General features: G+C 31.4%; 2 protein-coding genes across 2 annotated transcripts; both read left to right on the top strand.

The window, feature by feature from the left end:
- The first annotated feature begins 2,316 nt into the window (after positions 1 to 2,316).
- LOC101266598 (ruBisCO large subunit-binding protein subunit alpha) lies at positions 2,317 to 7,701 on the top strand. Its single transcript, XM_004251112.5, has 8 exons — positions 2,317 to 2,548; positions 3,393 to 3,579; positions 4,253 to 4,374; positions 4,508 to 4,715; positions 4,809 to 4,954; positions 5,043 to 5,349; positions 6,353 to 6,804; positions 7,169 to 7,701. The coding sequence occupies exons 1-8, from the start codon at positions 2,492 to 2,494 to the stop codon at positions 7,454 to 7,456; spliced, it is 1,767 nt and encodes a 588-aa protein (XP_004251160.1). The 5' UTR covers positions 2,317 to 2,491; the 3' UTR covers positions 7,457 to 7,701.
- An 8,221-nt stretch (positions 7,702 to 15,922) lies between these two features.
- On the top strand, positions 15,923 to 21,386 carry LOC101266299 (P-loop NTPase domain-containing protein LPA1 homolog 2). The gene is made up of 8 exons (XM_004251111.5): positions 15,923 to 16,122; positions 16,335 to 16,496; positions 17,480 to 17,787; positions 18,357 to 18,438; positions 19,078 to 19,476; positions 19,577 to 20,317; positions 20,491 to 20,604; positions 20,719 to 21,386. Exons 1-8 carry the CDS (start codon positions 15,931 to 15,933, stop codon positions 21,115 to 21,117), a joined length of 2,397 nt encoding a protein of 798 aa, XP_004251159.2. The 5' UTR covers positions 15,923 to 15,930; the 3' UTR covers positions 21,118 to 21,386.
- The last annotated feature ends 1,108 nt before the right edge of the window (positions 21,387 to 22,494 follow it).

The following is a 22,494-nucleotide window of genomic DNA, read 5'->3' as shown; positions in this document are numbered from 1 at the left end:
TCTCTCACTTTACAAAACAGAAACACAGTTTATACACTTTTGTGTATAAAGCGAGAGAGGCGAGCATAGGGAGAGAGGCGAGCGAGAATGGGAGAGTGGCGAGCGAGATTTTAGGGAGAGAGGCGACTGACAAACTTTGGCTAACGTTTGCTATGGAACACAATTAATTCAAACCGTAGCTACTCTATTTATTTTAGGTTATTAGTTTGCTATTATATACAATTATCCATAAAAAATAAGCACAAAATGGCCCAAATTAATAAATGACATTTTATAGTTTTTTTTTTGGTTCTTCTATATCACTAAACAACAAAAATAACGGAAACATACAAAATTATATATACAATACGTAGCCATCTAAAAACGTAAATTATGTATTTTCATATACTTTTTATTCGTTATTTGATGATAAAAAAAATTAGCTGTATTCTTAATGATATTATGTGGGTAGAAGAATGGTGTATTCATTCACTTAGTATTAGTATACATTTATAGCCATGTTATCCCCTCCCATGTATACATATTAAAAAATCAAACGCTTTATGCATTCATTCACTTATAATATGTATATACTGTTGGATTTATTTTTTTAATCATGAGATCATATATGCATACTGGTGTATTCATTCTCTCAAATTTTGTATACATTATAGATCCTTTCTTTAGAATATGAGGATTGCAAATGAAATATAAAATGCTCAATAAACACACAAATTCAATCGGATAACGAGAAGAACTTACATGGCTTATGAAATTTAGAGTTATGGATGGAGAATTCACAAAATTAGAATCAGAATACTCTCATTTTTATGAATAATCCTAGGATAACTTTCTTAAACATGACAATTGATACCCACAATTAATTACTATTAAATAATTTTTTTTACTTAAATTAGATATAACTTTCAACTTCAAAATTAAAACCCCCAAAAACGGAACGACAATACAAGAGAGGATCAAACATAGACTAACAATTAGAAAAATAGCAAGAATTTAAAAGCGGAAGAGAAAAAATACACTATGGATGAATGTTTTATATAGAATTCAATATGTAAAACTAATAAACAAGACGGTAAATCATCGTTTATTAAAAGTAAGGAAGCAAATAATCAATTAAAAAAAAAATATGATTCAAAAGATTTGTGTATGTATGGAAAAAAAGAGAAAAACAAGGAAGAAAAAAACTACTTCCCGATAAAAAGGACATCATTCTATCACCTCTTAAGATTATTAATTTTGTTTTTTTTTTTAAAAAAAACTTCTCAATACGTGAGCTACTAATTGCAGAATTTGATTTAAATATTTTTTTTTTGTCAAGAAAATTAAAATTGGCTATATGTTGTCAATCAATAAAGGATGAAATGTCATGTTATGTCATTTTTTCAATTCATAGCCCAAAGAGAGGGCTAGAACTCATTAATGGGCCAAATGCCCACATAGTGACTGTTATTTAAGACATAGTCAAAATATACATTTCTTTATAAGTTATCGCTTTATAGTTAATTTTAAATTTACGATATTTAAGTTAAAAATGTTGGATTTAGAGTGATAAACTTAATGTATGCGAGTTAAAATAGTTAATTTTAAATTTACGATTTTTAAGTTAAAAATGTTGGGTTTAAAGTGATAAACTTAATGTATGCGAGTTAAAATATTCACTTTTACTTTAACTCAAGTACTATTCATGATAAGAGGAATATCAAAATGAATAAAAGCTAATGGAGCCAAAAATTTATAAGCTAATTTCCATTGTCACATTAACCAAAACAAGTTGGCTAGGATGAATTGAGATCAATTTTTCATTTGAAATTCCACACAACATGTTTTTCTTAAATTAGATTACATAAATCTGTTAAAAAAAAAAAGGAAGGAGGGAGTATTTTGCCCTAAATTTACATATATCAATTATTAACTATATAACAACAACAATAATATATACGCACAATAATTTTCATAATTATTTCAAATCTAAACAAGTTGATAAAGTTTGTTTTATATATGTTCTCGGTCGAATTGAGATCTTTTTTTTTCATTCAAAATTTAGAGTTATTGTTTTTTTTTTGAACTATTAAACACATAAATTTGCTCAGCACAAAAAAAGGAAAAAACGCTTTCTTCTGAAACTTACATATATCAATCATAAACTTAGGTAATTTAGTAAGCAGAATCTAAATAAGGTAAAGGCGTGTGCGAAATTTTTCATATTCCAAAATAGATAAAGAGGCTATTTTCGAAAAATTTCGGAAAGTTGGCTAGCAACTTAATTGTTTCATTTTGCTTTTTCTAATATCTCAATGGTTCTGGAAAGGATAGAATCTTCTGGAAACTCCTCAGTCTATCAATAATAATAATTCCAAAAAACAAAATGCAAAATATTAAGCCCTAGTCTCTCTTTGTATACTTCACCAAACTTTGTCACTCTTTTCATTCCAAAACTCACCCAATCTCCTTATCCACTCACAATAACCCCTTTTCTTTCTTCTTCTCTGCAATGGCTTCTGCTAATGCTATTTCCACTGCTTCTATTATCCCTTCTCCTTCTAAACAGGTATCTTCTTTTGAACCATTTCTTCATATGGGTGTTCCTGTTTCCTATTTTCTTGATATGGGTGTCTTGTTAGCTCTTCTATGTGTTGTTTGGGGCTTTTACTGATTTGGGTATTTGTAGTTTGAGTATGTTTTATTGTAAAGTATGCTTTTTTATACCATTTCTTGATATGGGTGTTCCTGTTTTCTGTCTATTTCGCAATTTTGTGTGTTGCGTTTTTCCTGATATGGGTTAGCATAATCTGAGCTGAGTATCGTTTTGTTGTAAAGTGGTGTTTTTTATACCATTTTGTGGATACGGGTGTGACTGTTTCCTGTTTATTTAGCAATTATGTGTGTTGGCTGTGCGTTTTCCTGGTACGGGTCAGCATGATTTGAGCCTCTTTTGCTGTAAAGTACGCATTTTTATACCATTTCTTGATATGGGTGTTCTTGTTTTCTGTACGTTTTTGCAATTCTGTTGTTATTTGTGCGTTTCCGTGATATGGGTCATCATAATTTGAGTATGTTTTACTATAAAGTATGTATTTTTTGTACCGTTTGTTGATATGGGTTATCTTGTTTTGGGTCGTGTTTGCTATTATGTCTGCTGTTTGTACCTATTCCTGATGCGGGTCATCCTAATTTTGAGTTATGATTTACTATAAAGTACTCTTTTTTATACCATTTATTGATATGGGTTGTCTTGTTTTGGGTTGTGTTTGCTACTATGTATACTCTTTGTACCTTTGGTGGGTCTTTGTACAATAGCTTGATATTTTCCATCTAGCATCGACTGCTTTGCTGTTGTTTTACTGTGTGGTGAATTTGGGCTGCTTATGTATTTATTTGGCTGTTTGTTGCAGGGGGGTTTGAAGAATAGGAAGGTCAGCCAATTGCAGGGACAGAGATTTGGCAACAAGGGTGCAAAGAACCGATTTGTAGTCAAGGCCTGTGCTAAAGAAATTGCCTTTGACCAGAAATCTAGGAGTGCCCTGCAGGCTGGAATCGACAAGCTTGCTGATGCTGTCGGCCTGACTCTTGGTCCAAGGGGTATGTTTCTGCTGCCTCCTTTTTGTCCTTGCTATATTTTGCAGCACTTCTGGATGGAACTTTTGGTTTTAATTGCATATTTGAATCATTGAATGATCAATTGTGAGTATTCAGGTCATTTACTTTTTCTTGTGAGATGAAAACGAAGCAAATTGGTGGCCTGAAACTGTGCAGTTATATTTCAGCTCTCTTTGTATGTTATGTTTATTTAGTTCTGGTTTCTTTAGAGCCAAAGTAGATCAGACTGAGGCAGGTGATGTTGTCAGCTGTGACAAATTAAGGCAAATGTTGTTTTTGATTTAAAGAAATGGTAGTGGATCCAGTCAATTATCTAGTGCTCTTGAATATATTTCATTTTATACGAACATTGACTGATTATTTCTGTTGTACATGTATGTTTAATGTGATAATCACTGTCTAGCATTAGTGCATTACTGTGCTGTGTCTGAATTTCTTGTCCCAAGTGGTGCAATACATCAGTGTAACATTTTGAATGCTATACTTGTATGCTTCTGTTTCTTTTATTTGTTGGTTAACTACCTAACTACCTTGGACTGTGATTTTATGCTATGCATGGTTGATCTTCAATAATCGATGCACTTGTTTGATTGAGGCTGTCACTATGCTTCTTATGATTGGTTGAAGTCCTGAAGTCCTTTTTACTATCCTGCAGGAAGGAATGTAGTGTTGGATGAATATGGCACCCCTAAGGTGGTTAACGATGGAGTTACAATTGCTCGTGCCATCGAGCTACCTGATGCTATGGAGAATGCTGGGGCTGCCCTTATCAGGGAGGTTAGTGCTTTCTGTCATTCTTATTGCTTGAAATCATATTAATTTTGTCCTCCATATGTATTGCCTTATGTGCGTTATTTGTCACATATGTTGAACTTATCTTCCTTTTCTTGTTTTCAAATGCATACTGAAGGTTGCAAGCAAAACCAATGATTCAGCTGGTGATGGAACAACAACTGCATCTGTTCTTGCTCGGGAAATCATTAAACTCGGTCTGTTGAGTGTTACATCTGGTGCAAATCCAGTGTCTTTAAAGAGGGGCATTGACAAAACTGTACTGGGTTTGATTGAAGAGCTAGAAAAGAAGGCTAGACCTGTTAAAGGCCGTGACGACATCAAAGGTAATATTTTGATGCTTTTCTTCGAGGACTCTACAAGCCATTAATCTGATATGACAAGCTGATGATTAGTTTTTTAATGGTTTCTTCCACCAGCTATTGCTTCAATCTCTGCTGGAAATGATGAAAGCATCGGTACCATGATTGCGGATGCAATTGACAAAGTTGGTCCAGATGGTGTGTTGTCCATTGAGTCATCCTCCTCCTTAGAGACAACTGTTCATGTTGAAGAAGGAATGGAGGTTTGTTATGACTTACATTCTTTACCTTGTCTGGTCTCTTGAGGTAGCTTCCATCTTTTATTGACAACTTTTATTTCGTTCATTGCAGATCGATAGAGGATATATTTCCCCACAATTTGTCACCAACCCTGAGAAATTAATTTCTGAATTTGAGAATGCTAGAGTCTTGGTTACTGATCAGAAGATCTCAGCTATCAAGGACATTATCCCTCTATTAGAAAAGACAACTCAATTACGTGCCCCTCTCCTCATTATTGCCGAGGATATCACCGGGGAAGCTCTGGCCACTCTTGTTGTGAACAAGTTGCGAGGTATACTGAATGTTGCTGCCATCAAAGCTCCTGGATTTGGTGAAAGGAGAAAGGCTCTTCTGCAAGATATTGCCATTGTGACAGGTTCTCAAACTCACTTAACTTCAGCTCTCTTCAAAGAAATTAATGATAGTGTAGAGTATACTGATCTCCTTTGTTCTTTTTCAGTCATAAGATAGAGGAGTTCTCTAACATATATCCCGTTTCTGGCATTGATGTTTGAACTTCAAAACTAATAGAAACAAGTTTAACTGGGAAAAAAACAGAGTGAAGAAGTCTTTGTGTGTGTGTGTGTGTGTATACACCGAGAGAGATCAATGCTGATCTGGACATACAAACACATTTTTCTTTTCTTTTTATCCTGATTAATTTTGAGTGGTAAAGAAACCAGTGTTATCTTCAGATGCTGAATCAAAGTTTGTTTCCTTGAATCTCTATGTTCATCCTGGTCCTAGTTAACAGGAAAAAAAATCGTAGGAAAGACAAAATCAAGAAAATTTACGCGTTCCTTCAAAAGTTTTGAGTTTTGATTCTGAAGGATAGAGAGAGAGAGAGAATTGGGAGTTTCACTTGGTTGGACTACTCGAGTGGAACACTCCCTTTGATGAGCCTACTTGAAAAACGAAAAAATGGTAGTATTGGTCAAACCATTTAGTATCTTAGTACATGCATTGTGGAACAATAATTATTTTGGAACGGAATCTAAGCATATTAGCAGAACTTTTGTAAGCTTAGTGTCAATATTTTTCTAAGAAAGGGGAAATTGTGGACTTGGTAATAATATTGTAGAAGTCGTTAATTGTTATGCTTGAGCTTGATTTAGAAATGTAAGAAATCTTATTTCGTCTTCTTTTTGTCCTGATAAAGATGGGTTGTTAAGGGAAACATTGTTACCCTGAGGGACCAAGTCCTAAGTTTATTTCCTTGGATCCCTAACGTTCATCCTGGTGTTAGTTAAGCAGACGTAATCATGGATACCATCTACTGTACTCTCCATTGTGATAACTGCATGGATTATTTTCAGTCCTCAAATGCATCTACCTAAGACTGAGCATTTACTTACCATAAAGTTGTCATGTTATATCAGGAGCTGAGTACCAGGCAACTGATTTGGGCCTGCTCGTTGAGAATACCCCAGTTGAAGCACTTGGAATTGCCAGAAAGGTGACAATTACCAAGGACTCAACAACCATCATCGCTGATGCAGCATCAAAGGACGAGATACAATCTAGGATTGCTCAGCTTAAAAAGGAACTGTCTGAGACAGATTCAGTGTACGACTCCGAGAAACTTGCTGAGAGAATTGCCAAGCTTTCTGGGGGTGTCGCCGTCATTAAGGTTGGAGCTGCAACAGAGGCCGAGCTTGAAGACCGCAAGCTTCGTATTGAAGATGCAAAGAATGCAACTTTTGCTGCAATTGAAGAGGGAATAGTACCTGGTGGTGGTGCTGCTTTTGTTCATTTATCAACTTATGTCCCTGCCATTAAGGAGAAGATTGAAGATGCTGATGAAAGATTGGGCGCCGACATCATTCAAAAGGTAAAAATGCTCAAATATCAATGACTAAATTTATTTCGTTTTATTTTATATGATATTGTTTGACTGGACATACCAAAAGTACCGTTACAACATGTGCTTTCAAAGATTATGATATTGTTTGACTGGACATACCAAAAGTACCGTTACAACATGTGCTTTCAAAGATGCAATGACATTTTCATGTCTAGGAGCATACCTCATCAGAAGGAAAACAGATACCAAGTAGGATGTTTTCTTGGGAAATAAACTTGAAAAAAAGTGTGCCATGAATGAACTAGGGGATTTAAGTGTTCTATTTTGGGTGTGTGTTTGTGTGGTGTGGGCTTCTGTTAAGCCTTTGTTGATTTTCATTTCGGGCATGCAGGCATTGGTAGCCCCAGCATCTTTGATAGCCCAAAATGCTGGAGTTGAAGGAGAAGTAGTCGTGGAGAAGGTGAAGGAAGCCGAATGGGAGATGGGTTATAACGCGATGACAGACCAATACGAGAATCTCGTGGAAGCTGGAGTCATCGATCCAGCCAAGGTGACAAGATGTGCCTTGCAGAATTCAGCATCAGTTTCAGGAATGGTGCTGACCACACAAGCCATAGTGGTCGAGAAGCCAAAGCCTAAGGTTGCTGCACCTGCTGCTCCACAAGGACTTCAAGTGTGATCGATATAACTATCTTTGCTAGGAAATTTTGTTGGTCTTGAGATGAACATCGACGTGGGGCTGGCTTGTTCGGGACAAGGTTAGCGTAGAACTACATGAGCGTATTGTTATTTTTAGAGCCCTCACATTTAGAACTTGTATTGATTGAATAATATCGTCGCTTGTTCTGGTAAACATAAAGACGGATGTCTGTCCTATAGAACGGATAACAGTCTATTAGTTATTCATGTTCCTTTACCTTTTCAGTTCTTGAGTAGTCTTTCCTCCATCTTTTGATCTTTAAACATTCTGCATTCTGGGGCTCTGGTGTTGTGTGCACTAATATCCATACATATACATAAGAGACTGACAAGCGGGATAGGAGAGATGAGGGAGGCGAGTGAGATTGTTACATATCTTAGATACATGCATGTATGCATAGGCGACTGACAAGTGGGATGGGAGAGAGACGAGGGAGGCAAGTGAGATTGTTATATAATTCAGATACATGTGTATAATAGTCAGATACATGTGTAATACATAGGAGCCTGACAAGCGGGATTGGAGAGAGATGAGGGAGGCGAGCGAGATTGTTATATATCTCAGATACATGTGTGTGTGTATACATAATAGACTGATAAGCGGGATGGGAGAGAGATAAGGGAGGCGAGCGAGATTGTTATATATTTCAGATACATGTGTGTATACATAGGAGGTTAAGGAGAGAGATGGGAGAGGCGAGCGAGATTGTCATATATCTCAGATACATGCCTGTATACATAGGATACTGACAAGCGGGATGGGAGAGAGATGAGAAAGGCGAGCGAGATTGTTATAGGAGACTGACAAGAGAGATTTAGATACATGCGAATGAACTTGATATAATGTATGTAGAACAAGATATATGCGCATGAACTTGATACAATGTACGTAGAACAAATAATATTTAATTTGATTATATATATTTCAATATACATGTCGCTAGATGCATAAAAAATTGATACAATATATAATATTATAAATTAAAATATATCTAAATAATTAATGTATATTCGCTAGATGCATAAAAAATTGATACAATATATAATATTATAAATTAAAATATATCTAAATAATTAAGTCATTAACGAGTGAAATTTATATATAAATCTCCTTACGATGCCCGTGAGCTAACTAATTTATGATTAAACGTAATAAAGACCAAGTGAACATATCCTCAAGTTTGACTATGTTATTATCTGGACATAGAATTTGAAATAAAACGTTATATTGTGTTTTATTTGTGAATTTATTAATTAAATTTATGTTATTAAAAATATATTCGGTATATTATTATAAGTAGAAATTGTGAAAAATAAATATACGTGTCCTTACTACTATTAAAAATTTTTGATTTAAAAAAGTTATGTTTTTAAAAATATTATATTTATTGGTGATTCCTTTTTTATATATAAAAAGTTAGATTTGTTATTCGTTAAAAGAAAAAACTCGCTATCAATCATAATCTTATCTAAATTTTATTTTTCAAAATATATGATTACTAAAAGTAAATAGTATATGTGACTATATACGAATATAGGCATGTGGTCCTTTTTTTTTTCTTCATTTGGATTCATATCAATATTAAAATAAAGCAAGGAAAAAGATATTTTGAGTAAATCTAAATTATATGTAACAATAGTAAATTACTAATCCACTATAGAAGAAATATTGAACCACAAACAATTATTTCTTTCTCTTTTAAATATTTTTTTATTTTTCCGGATAATTCTTTGATTTCAACGTTTCAAATGATGTATATTTAAAATCATACAATTAAAAAATATTTTAGTATATTTAAAATTTTATGTTTTATCAAAATGAATAAAATTGAAATGAAAAAAATAATATAACTGTACTGAAGTGATAAATATTCTTTAAAAAGAAATTTTAGAGTTCGAGCGTGATATATGTGAAGTCGTCTTTATTAGAGAATAATTTATTCTCGATACTCATCAACATAAATTTAATTTTAATCGAGTATCAATAATAATAATAATAATTTAAAGAAAAAGAAAAAAAAGCCATGGACCATTAATTAATTAATTGGGGCTAGGAATTAGTAAAGCACAGATTCCCACTGCATTGATTTCTCATCCGTCAGTATCAATCCTGTCGTTATTCTAAGAGTTATTGAAAGGGGAATGGATTTTTTTTTTAATTTTTCATCGTTATCTGATATTTATATCGAAATTTGATCGTTTGAATTGAAAGTCATGATTAATTTAAATTTATACTGTATAAACGCTCATAGTAAATAAAAAATGAGGCGAGGCTTCACAACCTTGTCTATAGACTCTAGGAATCGAAACATCAAGTGATGCACAAACGACTTTGTAGGTTGACCATCTCGAACTTCATAATAGATCTAACCCAGCCTAAAGATTTTCATCTCTAGTATTCTTAACGGACAAATGTAGCTTACCTTTTGAATATGGGTTAATAAAAGAATAGAAATATTGAATTAATTAATAAACGAAGTGGAACATAACTCGTTCAAAATTTTCTTGATTCAAGATTAATTTGATATGTTACATTAGAAAAACTTTTGTTTTTTCTAAATTCAATTTGAATAATACACTAGTAATTATAGAATTAATATAAATACACATACTTTTTATGCTATTAACATTTTAAAATAGAATTCATTAATTCGTTGCTTTATTCACAAATATATATATATAGAGAGAGAAAAAAAATTATGTTGAGAGCATCATTTTCAATTGAGCCTGATGATGTACAATTTGAATTTAATTGAAACTTCAATAGGTTATAAACACCATGTAAAAGCTGACGATTTACAATCTGAATTTAGTTGGAACTTCAATAGACTATAAACGTCACGTAAAAAGTCGAAAAAGAAAAAGAAAAATTGCCATTACATTGACTATATAAAATAAAGTAAAAAAATAAAATAAAAGCTATTACTCAAATTGCACACTAGCAGTAAAGCAAATGATACTTTCCTTGTATATACTGCTTTTCTCTTATTATATTATTATATTGTAATAAAAGAACCCCTTAATTATTATGATTATTAATTTTTTTTTAAAAAAAAAGAAGAGAAAAAGCACCCCAATATTTAAAATGAATTTGTTTTAAAGACTGTGAAGGCATATATTCCTTTTTTTTTCTTGTAGGATCGCAAATAATTAATTAATTTGAATAAGTTTCTTGCTTTTATTATATCTCCACGTTTGATTTATCTCTCTATTTTTTTTTTGCAAATAAATAATAAAAAATTATTATTGTTATTGTTTATAAATAGGGGGAAGTAAAAACTAAAAAGGTTTCAAACAAGTTGTTTAAACACGTTATTGAGAATCATATTCTAAAATTAATATTTTTATTTAAATGTATATGTTCACATTATTATTATTATTCAACTCCTTTAATTTTAGAAATTTATAATTTTTTTTTGGAAAACATTCCATTTTTAAAATTTGAAAACATTTTATTTTATTGTTTTCTGAATCTGATTCTATGTGAAAAAAATTCACAATATTTGACTTGAGCTATCATTTTTGTTATTTTCAAAACCACTAATATTGTACTAATTATATGCTGAAAATGACATAAATTAGCTTTTTGGCTTATAATGTTTGGTAAAAAGAACAATTTTGAACTGAAAATCAAGAGAGTTCAACAATTAATTGGGGCCATAAAAATGTGACACGATAGAAGAGTACGTTTCACCGCCTAAGATTATTAAATCAAAAAAGTGACAGAATCAATAATAAGAACTTTTGTTATATACCGCTTATCTCACCAGACCATATTATTAAATGTTATAATTTTATAAAGAAGTTTTTTCGCTATATAAGATTGTCGAATCGAGAAAGATTAAGAATCACATAATAATCATATTGTGCTTACTACTTTCCACTAAATTGTACTATACTTATTATTTTTAAAGGATTTTCTTTTTCCGCATAGGATTCTTAGATCGAGATTAGAATCAGGTTTAATAAGAGTAATAACCTTGTTCATTACAATTTCACCATATCGTTACTATATTTACTTCTCAACAATTGTTTTTCGTCGCTTAAAATTCTAGTTAAAAATGTGAAATTTATCAAAGATATATTTTCATATCACTTATTTCGTGAAATCTTAGCTCTTATTCTTCAAAAAGTCTTTTTGCTGCGTAAAATTTTTTAAATTACAACTATAATTACATCTAACAAATACATTTTTATCTATTACTCATTTCACGAAACTATTGAGTTTATTATTAAAATAATTATCGCATTTGACTTCACTAAAGAGATTTTTAAATTAAAATATCAAAACTATTTTAAAAATTTTTTAAAAATATTTTCAATTTCATTTAACTCGAAGCATCGCAACCCTCTAACAAAAATAAATTGAAAATTATCAAAAGATATATTGAGCCCTAGGTAGTAATTGAATTACTCATTTCACGAAACTATTGAGTTTATTATTAAAATAATTATCTCATTTGACTTCACTAAAGAGATTTTTAAATTAAAATATCAAAACTATTTTAAAATTTTTTAAAAAATATTTTCAATTTCATTTAACTCGAAGCATCGCCGCGACCCTCTAACGAAAATAAATTGAAAATTAGCAAAAGATATATTGAGCCTTAATTGAAGATGGTAAAATATAAAATAAAAAGGTCAATAACTACTCTATTTATTTTTTATTTAAAAGAAAAGTACAATTCAAAGTTTGAAGTGGTAAAAAAAATGTTAAATTAATATTTCTAGAAGATTTGACAGTGTTTTAAACTGCGTGCCCATTATGGACCCATATTCTTAAATTCTTAATTTGTAGTGTAAATATATAAATAATTTTAATATTATCCAAAAATAAAATAAAATTGTTAACCTTTTGTAAAGCCAGACTAGATAAATTCAACAAATAGTATTTAACGTATATTTATCTTTTTTCAGAATACATCAATAACTTTTTAAATTTATTAATTTAATTACATATATTTCATTTGAACATCTTAGTAATAAATTATAAAAATATTTTTGACTTAAATTTTGTAATAGCTTTGTATGTATCTATGTACATGTATTAATTATTTTATTTAATTATATAATTAATTTCAATAAATCATAATATATTATGAATATTTCAATTAATGTTGATATAGATAGATAACTAAAAGATGACATACTTAACATTATAAAATAGACTAATATTTTGAAATGAAAAAATAGCAAGTATTTCATAAATGAGTAATTTTCACATATTTGTATTATATAATTATAAATGTATAGAACGAAGATATACGTGTTTATATATATATATATATATATATATATATATATATGCACTTTTCTCTCGCTTTATACAAACAGAAACATAATTTATACATTTCTGTTATTATAAAGCGAGAGAGACGAGGAGAAAAATGGTGAGCGAGAATTAAAGGAAGAGAAGCAATTGACAATATATTTACTCCCGAAAACAATTAAATTAAAAATCATAATTATAATATTTAATTTTAATTAATAATTTGTCGTTATATATAATTTTTTATTGCTAAAATTAATGCAAATCAATAAATTATTGATGCCTTGTCGTTGTTCATATGTACATTTATGTCTTGTTGCTCCATTTTATGTACACGTTTTTGACCCGACAAAATTAGGTATATATAATAAGATATATAAATATCTTACCTACTTTAGTACCATGTTTTATGGTATTTTTATTTTTTATGGCGATATATTATATCATTTGATATATAAAAAGTGAAATGAAATTTATAATTTATGAATTTAACTTATAACTTACTTAAATTTATACATAAATTTTATAGAATTCAAATATATTAAGTGAAATGAAATTATATAATTTAGTATGAATCATTAAAGAATATAAAAATCCCATTATATTTAATGGGGCCTATTGCAAATTGCAAATTAAAAAGACATTAATTAGTTATAAAGTCGTTATATTAAAACGCCGTGAAGTGGAAATCATTGAAAAATAATTTAAAGTGTATCTAAACCTTTTGGGTCTTTAATTTGCCACCATCATTTTTAGTGGGTGCTAATCTCTTTCTTAATCATGTCAATTAACGTGTGTCCTCTTTCAATTAATTACGTTCGAGTCAGTTTATATGTATTTTAATTATTAAATTAGTATGTTGCCTTTTCATTTATGTTACGATAATAACATGTTCAGTATAGTCTTATATATGAGATCTAAAAAAATAAGATCAATAGTCTTACATGCGGGGGCGGAGTAACATTGTAAGAAGGGGGTTCATTCGAATCATCTTCGGCAAAAAATTATATTATTTATATATGATTAAAATTATTTTATATGGATATATAATAGATGTCGAACTCCACTCGACGATTTAATGTGTCTATTTTTGTAAATTTTGAATTCCCTTATTGAAATTCTGGCTCCGTCTCTACTAACATGTGAGATCCGAAAAAAATGAGGTCATAATCGATATAGTATTTTCGCTTAATTCATAACTCAAGCAACTATTTTTTAAATAAAAGATTATAAAAATAAAAGACCAAAATGTATTTAGACTAAAATCCTAATCATAAGAAAACAAATATGTATTTCTAACTAAAAAAAACTTTGTTCTATTACTTATAAGAGAGAAAAAAAATATTACTCTCTATTACCTTAATTTCGATTCTTATGCTTTTTATTTATGTCAAATGTATTTATAATGATCTGAAAGTACGTCATATCGTATCTAATTAATAGAATGTTCGTTATATATGCAGTGAAACGATTAGCTTTTCTACCTAACTACGGGTATTACATTTATTTAACTGACTTCAATTAATCTTAACAAAGAAGCTAACAATAATTAAATTAGTTAACCTACTAATAATCCAATTAATTAACACATCATGTGCCTATTAATACCAAAATGTTCCTAAATCCTTAAAAAGACTTAACAATTTAACATTTAGTAAATATATAATTTCAAATTAGCAAATGATTAGTCATGATATTCAAGAAATAGTACAAGTGAAATGTAAATAAAATAACAAATTATTTTTTAAAAATATCTTACCCCTGTTTTTTTTTAGAGATATAAAAGTAACAAACAAAATAAAATAAATTAAAATGTAAGAAAAAAAATAATGACGAAATTAATTTATTTGTCTTGGAATTTGTGTCTTTGACCAATATATCTCTCTGTCTTCCGCTATCCTTAAACCGCCCAAAATCCATAGGCAAAATTAAATGGATTTTTTAATATTTTATTTTTATTATTAAGTAATTAGAAAAAAAAGTAAATTATGAGTAATTGTCACAATAATAAATTTAGTATAATTTTATAAATAATATTCGAAGAAGGATACTCAAACAACACAATTAGTTTGAAAGGTGATTATCTACGGAGATGATTTGATATTAATTTTTTTTAATGTCTATTTAATTATAATCAATTGTATAAGACCTGTCTACCATAATTTATATTTATATGTGATTTATTTAATTATTTTCTCTTCATATTTATTTTTCAAGTCATTTTCTTGTTTTACTTTTACTTAATTTCCTTTTCAATGTCTTTTTTTGGTTCTTTTCTATATCATGTAAATTGACAATTATACCCCTAAAACCAGGACAAAAGTTGTTGCTCTGGCTCATATTCAGATCCACCTTTGTCTTTATTTCCATAATTAACAAAACAATTTGCTTCTGATTCCTTCACACGTGTAAATACTGTTTATCAGAACTCCGAAATTAAGCTTGTTGAAGTGGTCAATTTTTTTTCTATATCGTTTTAATTTACCTGATATAAGTTAATTATTTTCAAACATATTTCTTTATTATTATTTCATATACACTGATTTAAATTAAAAGATATATAAAAAATAACGATTTTATCTTCTTTAAGATAAAAGATAATATTATACTTCTTTCTATTTTCTCTCGCATAAATAACATATTTTTATAATTGATATTCTTCTATTTCAATTTCTCTTTTTTGCTTTTCTTGATATATTTAAATTATTTCTTCCGTCTATTTTTATTTATCATATTACGCTTTTTAAAGTTAGATTAAATTACATTAATTCAATATTTTAAATAAAAAATTTAGATATTAAAAAATTATATAAAAGAACTAAAAATTGCAACTTTTTTGAATATCAATATGATGAAAAAATATAACTTAAAATGTTGATTAAAATTTTTTGACTTAATCTAAAAATGAAAATCATGACAAATAATAATAAATGGAGAAAATAAAAGAATTAAAAAAAATATTCTTTTTTTATTTTTTAAATTTTGTGCTAAGATAAATACATTCATATTAATAGATAAAAAAAAGGATTTTACTATAAATAGACAAAGAGGGTGGGTACCCACAGCTTTCTGTTCCTTCTCACGTGTAAACACCAATTCATTATCGCTCCGGTATTTATAACCCGACCCGACCCGTAGGATTTTTTTTTTTTAACTATAAATAGAGAAGAAAGGGGTAGTCGTGTATGCACTCGTGTTTTGATGCGTGGAAAAAAACCCAGCAAAGTTGTTATGGCGAGATCGCGTTGGAAATTCCTCTCTTCATCTTCATCAATCTCCGGTTTGTTATAACCCTAAACCACCGCCGCCGCCGCCGCACACCGTCGCCGCCGTTTTTGATATATACAGACGAAAACAACTCCGAATTCATCTTCCAGGTTCAATTTCATCAATTGAAGTAACCGGCATTATTATTATTATTATTATTAGAATTAGAATTAGAATCGTTTTGTTATAATGTATCTGATTTTGTTATTGTTTTCTGTAATTGATGATCGCTGATGTACGGATGACGATTTAGTATATGCATTGTTTTTTCTTTTTTTTTTTGCTTGGAGATTGAGGTTTATTTCGGCGTTGTGATTGATAGGAAATGGCTACAGAGGTAACGAAGTTGTTGTATATAGTGGTAGTAGATGATGAGGAGGTGGAGGAGAAGAGAGATCAAGGGAAAGACTCTTTTAGATATACGCGTTCTGTTCTGCAGAGTGCTCTGCAACTAATGGGATGTAAACCTCGACATGCGTTTAAGGTGATTTTTGAAAATGTGTTGGCTTTATGATCCGATTTATTCTCTTTCGTTTCAATTTGTTTGCTCTGTTTTAAACTGAAGATGTGTAAAATGTATTAAAATGTTTTAAAACAGATTAAAGAGGAGTATATGACAAATTATTTGATACTGATGGAGTACTGTTTTTAGTTTTGTATTTGGAATTTTTTTTCTTCCTTACTGTTTAACTTGCTCATTCATAATTGTTAGTCTCAGTAATTGATTATGGTAAAAGCATTGTTGGGATGATAACAATTTATTCTTTGTTCTGTGAGCTGCCAATATCTAACTGATTAGTTATGAAAAGGAAGTCTAATTAAGTATATATCTGGTCTATCTATTGTTTTTTTTTCAACAAGGTTGAAGTTTGAAAGTTTAGATTATTGGCTATATTGGTGAAGTCGAGTTTTTTCCCCTAAAATTGTGTTCTGCCTGCGAATGAAATTTTAATGCCTTCTTGTTTTAAAGTTCATGTGTAATGTGTTACTTTTTTAATTATATGATTGAGAATTGGATCTGCCATAAATGCTGCCAAAAGACTCATTCTTGCCTATCCTGGAAAGCAAAATTTTAATGAGATTTGGGATTCCTTTTCAGTAGATACAAACATTCTCTGTTCATATCCTCCAATAATGCTGTGAGGTTATTGTTGGATCATCTTAAGATTTGTGCTTTTTTTGGAGGATTAAACGTGTGTGCGGTGGCATTTTTGGAGGATCTGAGCAACACAGTTTTTTCTATCCTTCTTAAAGGACATTAAGTCTCACTTGGGATTCTGCTTTAAAGGACTGGCAAGAATGGTTGTTTTCACCCTGCTGATGAGAGTTTGCTTTTATAATATTCGACCAGTCCATTGTTTGATGTTCTTTATAGGATTCTTTTGCATTGTGACTTCCAAATTCTTCTAGAACATATAAATTTATGCTTTTTAATTACTATATCTTTTTTCGTATTTGCACGAACAGATAAGCAGAACAGTTTTTGACAAAATGAGAAGTGAATGTATGGGTGATAAGTTGGTTTCAGCAGATAGAGCACAACCGGGACAGGATAACTCTAAAGGACTTCATCATAGAGAGTCCAGTACCTTTATGAATGCATTCATGGATAAAAAGAACAATCAAAGTGAGAGCAGCATACCTTTTGAGCTGTACAAAAGGCGCACGACAGTTATTATCAAAAGAGGGACTTTCCTAGATGTTGTTTGTGATGCTTTAACCGAATACAAGTATATGGGCCCTAACCAAAGGGCTGACTTAATATTAGCTTGCAGGTGAGTTTCTGCTGTCTCTCCCTTGGTATTACGAGGTGTATTACGCTGTTCGTACCATCCAGACATACACATAAAATGAAAATAAACAAATAACACATCTATTTATATAACTGGGGGTGGGGGTGGGTGGGGATGGGAATTCATGTTTTGTAACACATCTTTCTCCCCTAACTTATACGCTGATGTTTTTATTAGTATGCAACCACTTACCAAAGAAACCAATCTTTTCTGAGATATTGGTCATTCTTTAGCTTAATCTAGAAAGAGTTTTTGCTGAAATCTCGAGGTTGCAAGAGAAGCAAAATAGATGTCACTTCTTAAGTTAGGGGAAGTTGCAAGCAAACTGGATTTTAATCGAGTTTATTAACGTCATTTGCCTTTATTTTCTGTTTCCTGTAGTTGTGGTTATGTATATTAGATGTCACTTCTTAAATTTGGGGAATAATGTCCCTATTCATTCGTCTGTCCATGGTGATTGATATAAAAAGCTGATGATGTGCTCGTTTTGCTGATATTTTTCTTCAGTGTACCTTGTTCTGTATTTTTCACAGAGTTGTTGCTATGTTCAGGATCCGAGAAAGAAAAGAATCTGTAACTGTGCTATTGTGTGGAACTAGTGGCTGTGGCAAATCTACATTGTCTGCTTTGCTGGTATAAGTTCTGTCATAGCCTTGGCTGTTGTACTAACCTCTTTTTCATGTCCTAATCCCTCAGTCCCATTTAATTGACTCTGTTTGAATTGATATTTTTAATCTGACGTATGTCATATACCAAATGATGATGGAAGAAAATATTAATGTACTAATTTAAAAGTTAGTCTGATCTGTTAAAAGCAAAAGATGCAAAAAAGCTACATAGTTCATGGGGCTTGAAGTGACCAGCCAAAAGTGAAACTTCATGCAGCTTTTTAATTGAAGTGCTTATGGAAAAATAAAAAATTCCAAAGAATTCCTTATATGAAGTGAAATGCATAATTTATGAAAATTAAACAATACCAAATATATATGTAATATTGTACTATGATAATAAAATTGCTAACAATATAATTGATTTCAGTTTTCTGAGATACAATCATGCTGATATTAATACATGGAGTTTGATAGAGAAAATAGCATATTAAAAGTTCAAATTTGATTGTTAAAATAAGTAAAATATCTTTGATGGCATGATTTCAAAAAATTATGAATTGGGACATGAGGTGTGTATTATTGTGGATGTTAAATCTCCTGAAATGGAAGATTGCCGTGTAAACATGAGGTGTATGATTTTCTTCTCCATTTATCTTCACAGGGAAGCAGGTTAGGTATAACGACTGTGGTGTCCACTGACTCCATCCGACATATGATGAGGAGTTTTGTAGATGAAAAGCAGAACCCTTTACTCTGGGCTTCAACCTACCATGCTGGGGAATATTTGGATCCAGTAGCTGTTTCTGAAGCGAAAGCGAAGAAAAGGGCGAAGAAGTTAGCTGGAATTTCAACCCCACCAATACAAAAAGAAGGTGTAAAATCTCCACCTGTGCGGATTTCAAATGCTGTTGATTTGATTAGTTCCAGAGAAATGGCAGTTGAAGGATTTAAGGCACAGAGTGAGATGGTAATTGATAGTCTTGATAGGCTAATAACTGCATGGGAAGACCGGAAAGAATCCGTCGTTGTGGAGGGTGTACATTTGAGCCTTAATTTTGTGGTAATACTTGTAATTTTAAATATTGCATATTTTGCCTTATACCTGGAGGGATCTTTCTTGTGGTGGTTAAGTTGGAGTTAATTTTGTCTTATACCTGCAGATGGGACTAATGAAAAAGCACCCGTCAGTCATACCTTTTATGGTTTACATTGCAAATGAGGAAAAACATTTAGAAAGGTTTGCAGTACGTGCGAAGTACATGACTCTTGATCCTGCTAAAAACAAGTATGTTAAGTATATTCGTAACATCCGGACAATACAAGAATACCTCTGTAACAGAGCTGACAAGCATTTGGTGCCAAAGATTAACAACACTAACGTAGATAAAAGTGTGGCAGCCATTCATGCTACTGTCTTCGGTTGCTTACGGAGGCGTGATGCAGGAGAGCAACTGTATGATCCAGTCACAAATACGGTTGTCCTCATTGATGAGGAATACAGAAACCAGTGTGCTGCCAATTGTGTGAGCTCTAAGGGAATGTTTCAACTGATTCAAAGAAAAGGTTCTTCTAGGCACTTGATGGCTCTTCTGAACAATGATGGATCAGTAGCAAAAGCTTGGCCAGTTTACACCTTGGGCAATGATGGAAAGCCTATTATGGATCACTCCATTGCGAGTGGAATAGGGACACCTATGTATGGACCACTTCAGATTAGCAAGGCTGAACCTATTAATCTACAATTTGGCCATTTTGGGATCAGTGCTTGGCCCAGTGATGTTGGTGGTACCAGTCATGCTAGTAGTGTAGATGAATCGAGAGGTGAGCTGACGGACAATGGCAGCAGGTACTATTCCTCTTGCTGCAGCTCACCAAGGTTGCCTGAAGCACATGCAAAAGAGGTATGCCTAGAAGTTCTGATGCCGTAACTAGCGTATAATGCACACTTCTCTCCGTGTTAGCCTTTGGTTTATAGAGCTTGGAGGTCGTATATATTTCTTTACTTATTTACTTGTGTTTTCCATTTAGTTCCATAAGTTCTTTGATGCATTCCCATTTCTCACGATAATTACAGCTCAAAGAGGAACAATCAGTGCATGGTAGTGATGATGAAGAGGTTGATGAACCACTTGAAAGAGACAGTGACGAGGATCTTAGTGATGATAGTTCCAAACGAGTTGATGAGGAGGTATGTTGAATGATTTATACACTTCATCGATTTTCAGCTTGCAACAGGGGATTTTTAACGCTTATCTTTCTTTTTTTTGTTTAATAATCAACCTCTTTGCTGCTATGCACATAGGAAGGCTCAGTGGATGAGGAATCTACAAAATCAGATGAGGAGTATGATGATCTTGCCATGCTAGATATTCAAGAAGACGGTTATATGACCGATGTTAATGAAGAAATATACAATAAGTCGGAGTTGAGTACTAAGGTTGTACCAGTTTCCGGGGACCAGCTAACTGAAGGTTTTGAGACGTATAGGAAGAGCATCGACCAATCTTTCAGAAGTAAGAGTGCTGTAATTTTGGAGCCACCGCTGGGGAGCTACGCTTCTTTTCTCAAAGAGAAGAACGAGAAGAGAGTCCCAACTTCTGGCAACATTCGAGTAAAGAAACGTTCCAACAGCATTCCAACCTTGGGGAAGCATGGCGCATTGATAAATGGTTCCCCCCTCCCGGAAGAAATGTCTAGGTAACAGCGTAGGGTTTGTTGTATTGTTTCCTTTTGTGCTCTTGATGCACAGTTGAAGCATGGTTTCTCGCTTCCCTTGTGGCCTTCTTTCTTTTGTCCCTTTGTCTTTGTTTTTAGCTTTTGATGAAACGACCGGAAAAGAGGTATCACCTGTGTGTATAGAAAAGTGCATCTGCATAAGTTATGCCAGAGAATGCCCTTTTATTATGTGTTGTTTACTTTGTCTTGTCTAGTACGCTGAAAAACTTCTTTTCATTGAACAGGTTTAGAAAATATGTTAACTAGCTATCATTATGCATTTTACGTAGATTTCCAAGCTTACTTCGACGGCATAACAATTCTCTCTGTCGTCGTTGTCAATTATTGAATTTACGTTCATTTTCATATGAAGTTCTATTACTGTCATGTTTAACTTTTTTTAGATCACATGGATATCGGTTAGATAATTATGTACTATACATATATATTTGTGTATATGTCAAGCGAGATTGACAGATGAGGAGAGAGGCGAACGGGAGATGGCAGAGAGTGGGAGACAAGTTAACTGTATATGCGGGATTGGGAGAGGGAGGAGAGAGGCGAGCGGGTGTGAATTTTATATGTATTATCGGTTAGATGATTGTATATTATACATATGTATTATCGGTTAGATGATTGTATATTATACATATGTATTTGCATATGCTGAAGAATTATACATATACAAATGACTAATTAAACAAACTCGAAGTAATGCTACATAATTAAAGTATAATGTTAGTCGCGAATCGTAATTATAACTTATTATAGCTATGATGAGTAATTAAGTAGTATAAGTTTGCTTAACCGCATAAATTTTCCTTACTAATATAAAATTAGAACACTCGTAAAATATAAATATGAACAATAACAATATATAAGAAAAAAATACAAAACGAAGGTAGAATATTAAGTATACCCTCAAAATGCGCTACTTCTAACTCGTAACTAATAAAACTTATATCGAAAAAATCAACATTGAGATAAAAAAATAAATCTATGGAAGTAAGATAAGTAATATAATATAAAGAAAGTAAATCTAAGAAGCAAGGTAAGTAAAATTCAATATAAAGAAGGTAAATCTGAAAAGTTAGCTAAGTAATTATTATATATAAAAATGTGAATCCAAGAAATAAGGTAAGTAATAATATCAGCTCATATTATTTGTTTCCATAATATAAATAAGGAAAAAAATTAACTATACCATTTTCCACCAACTGTCCCCACACATTAAATAAAAATTATTGTATTTGCTCTTAAATATTTTTTCAAATAATTAAAAATCACACACACTTTATATATAGGCTTTAGGATATAAATTTTCTATAACTGATTTGCTAATAAAAATGGTTTGAATCTATTG

Source organism: Solanum lycopersicum, chromosome 11, assembly GCF_036512215.1.
Source record: "Solanum lycopersicum chromosome 11, SLM_r2.1".
In the NCBI taxonomy this organism is placed as follows: Eukaryota; Viridiplantae; Streptophyta; class Magnoliopsida; order Solanales; family Solanaceae; genus Solanum; species Solanum lycopersicum.
This window is presented reverse-complemented; position numbering and strand designations above follow the sequence as displayed.

What these genes read in the sequence shown, in the direction of transcription:
- LOC101266598 (XM_004251112.5), top strand. Translation starts at nt 2,492, where the DNA reads ATGGCTTCTGCTAATGCTATTTCCACTGCTTCTATTATCCCTTCTCCT. An exon ending in CCTGACTCTTGGTCCAAGGG is followed by an intron (nt 3,580 to 4,252) that starts GTATGTTTCTGC and finishes ACTATCCTGCAG; the next exon opens with GAAGGAATGTAGTGTTGGAT. An exon ending in ATGTTGAAGAAGGAATGGAG is followed by an intron (nt 4,955 to 5,042) that starts GTTTGTTATGAC and finishes CGTTCATTGCAG; the next exon opens with ATCGATAGAGGATATATTTC.
- LOC101266299 (XM_004251111.5), top strand. Translation starts at nt 15,931, where the DNA reads ATGCACTCGTGTTTTGATGCGTGGAAAAAAACCCAGCAAAGTTGTTAT. An exon ending in GACTTAATATTAGCTTGCAG is followed by an intron (nt 17,788 to 18,356) that starts GTGAGTTTCTGC and finishes TGCTATGTTCAG; the next exon opens with GATCCGAGAAAGAAAAGAAT. An exon ending in CTGAAGCACATGCAAAAGAG is followed by an intron (nt 20,318 to 20,490) that starts GTATGCCTAGAA and finishes CGATAATTACAG; the next exon opens with CTCAAAGAGGAACAATCAGT.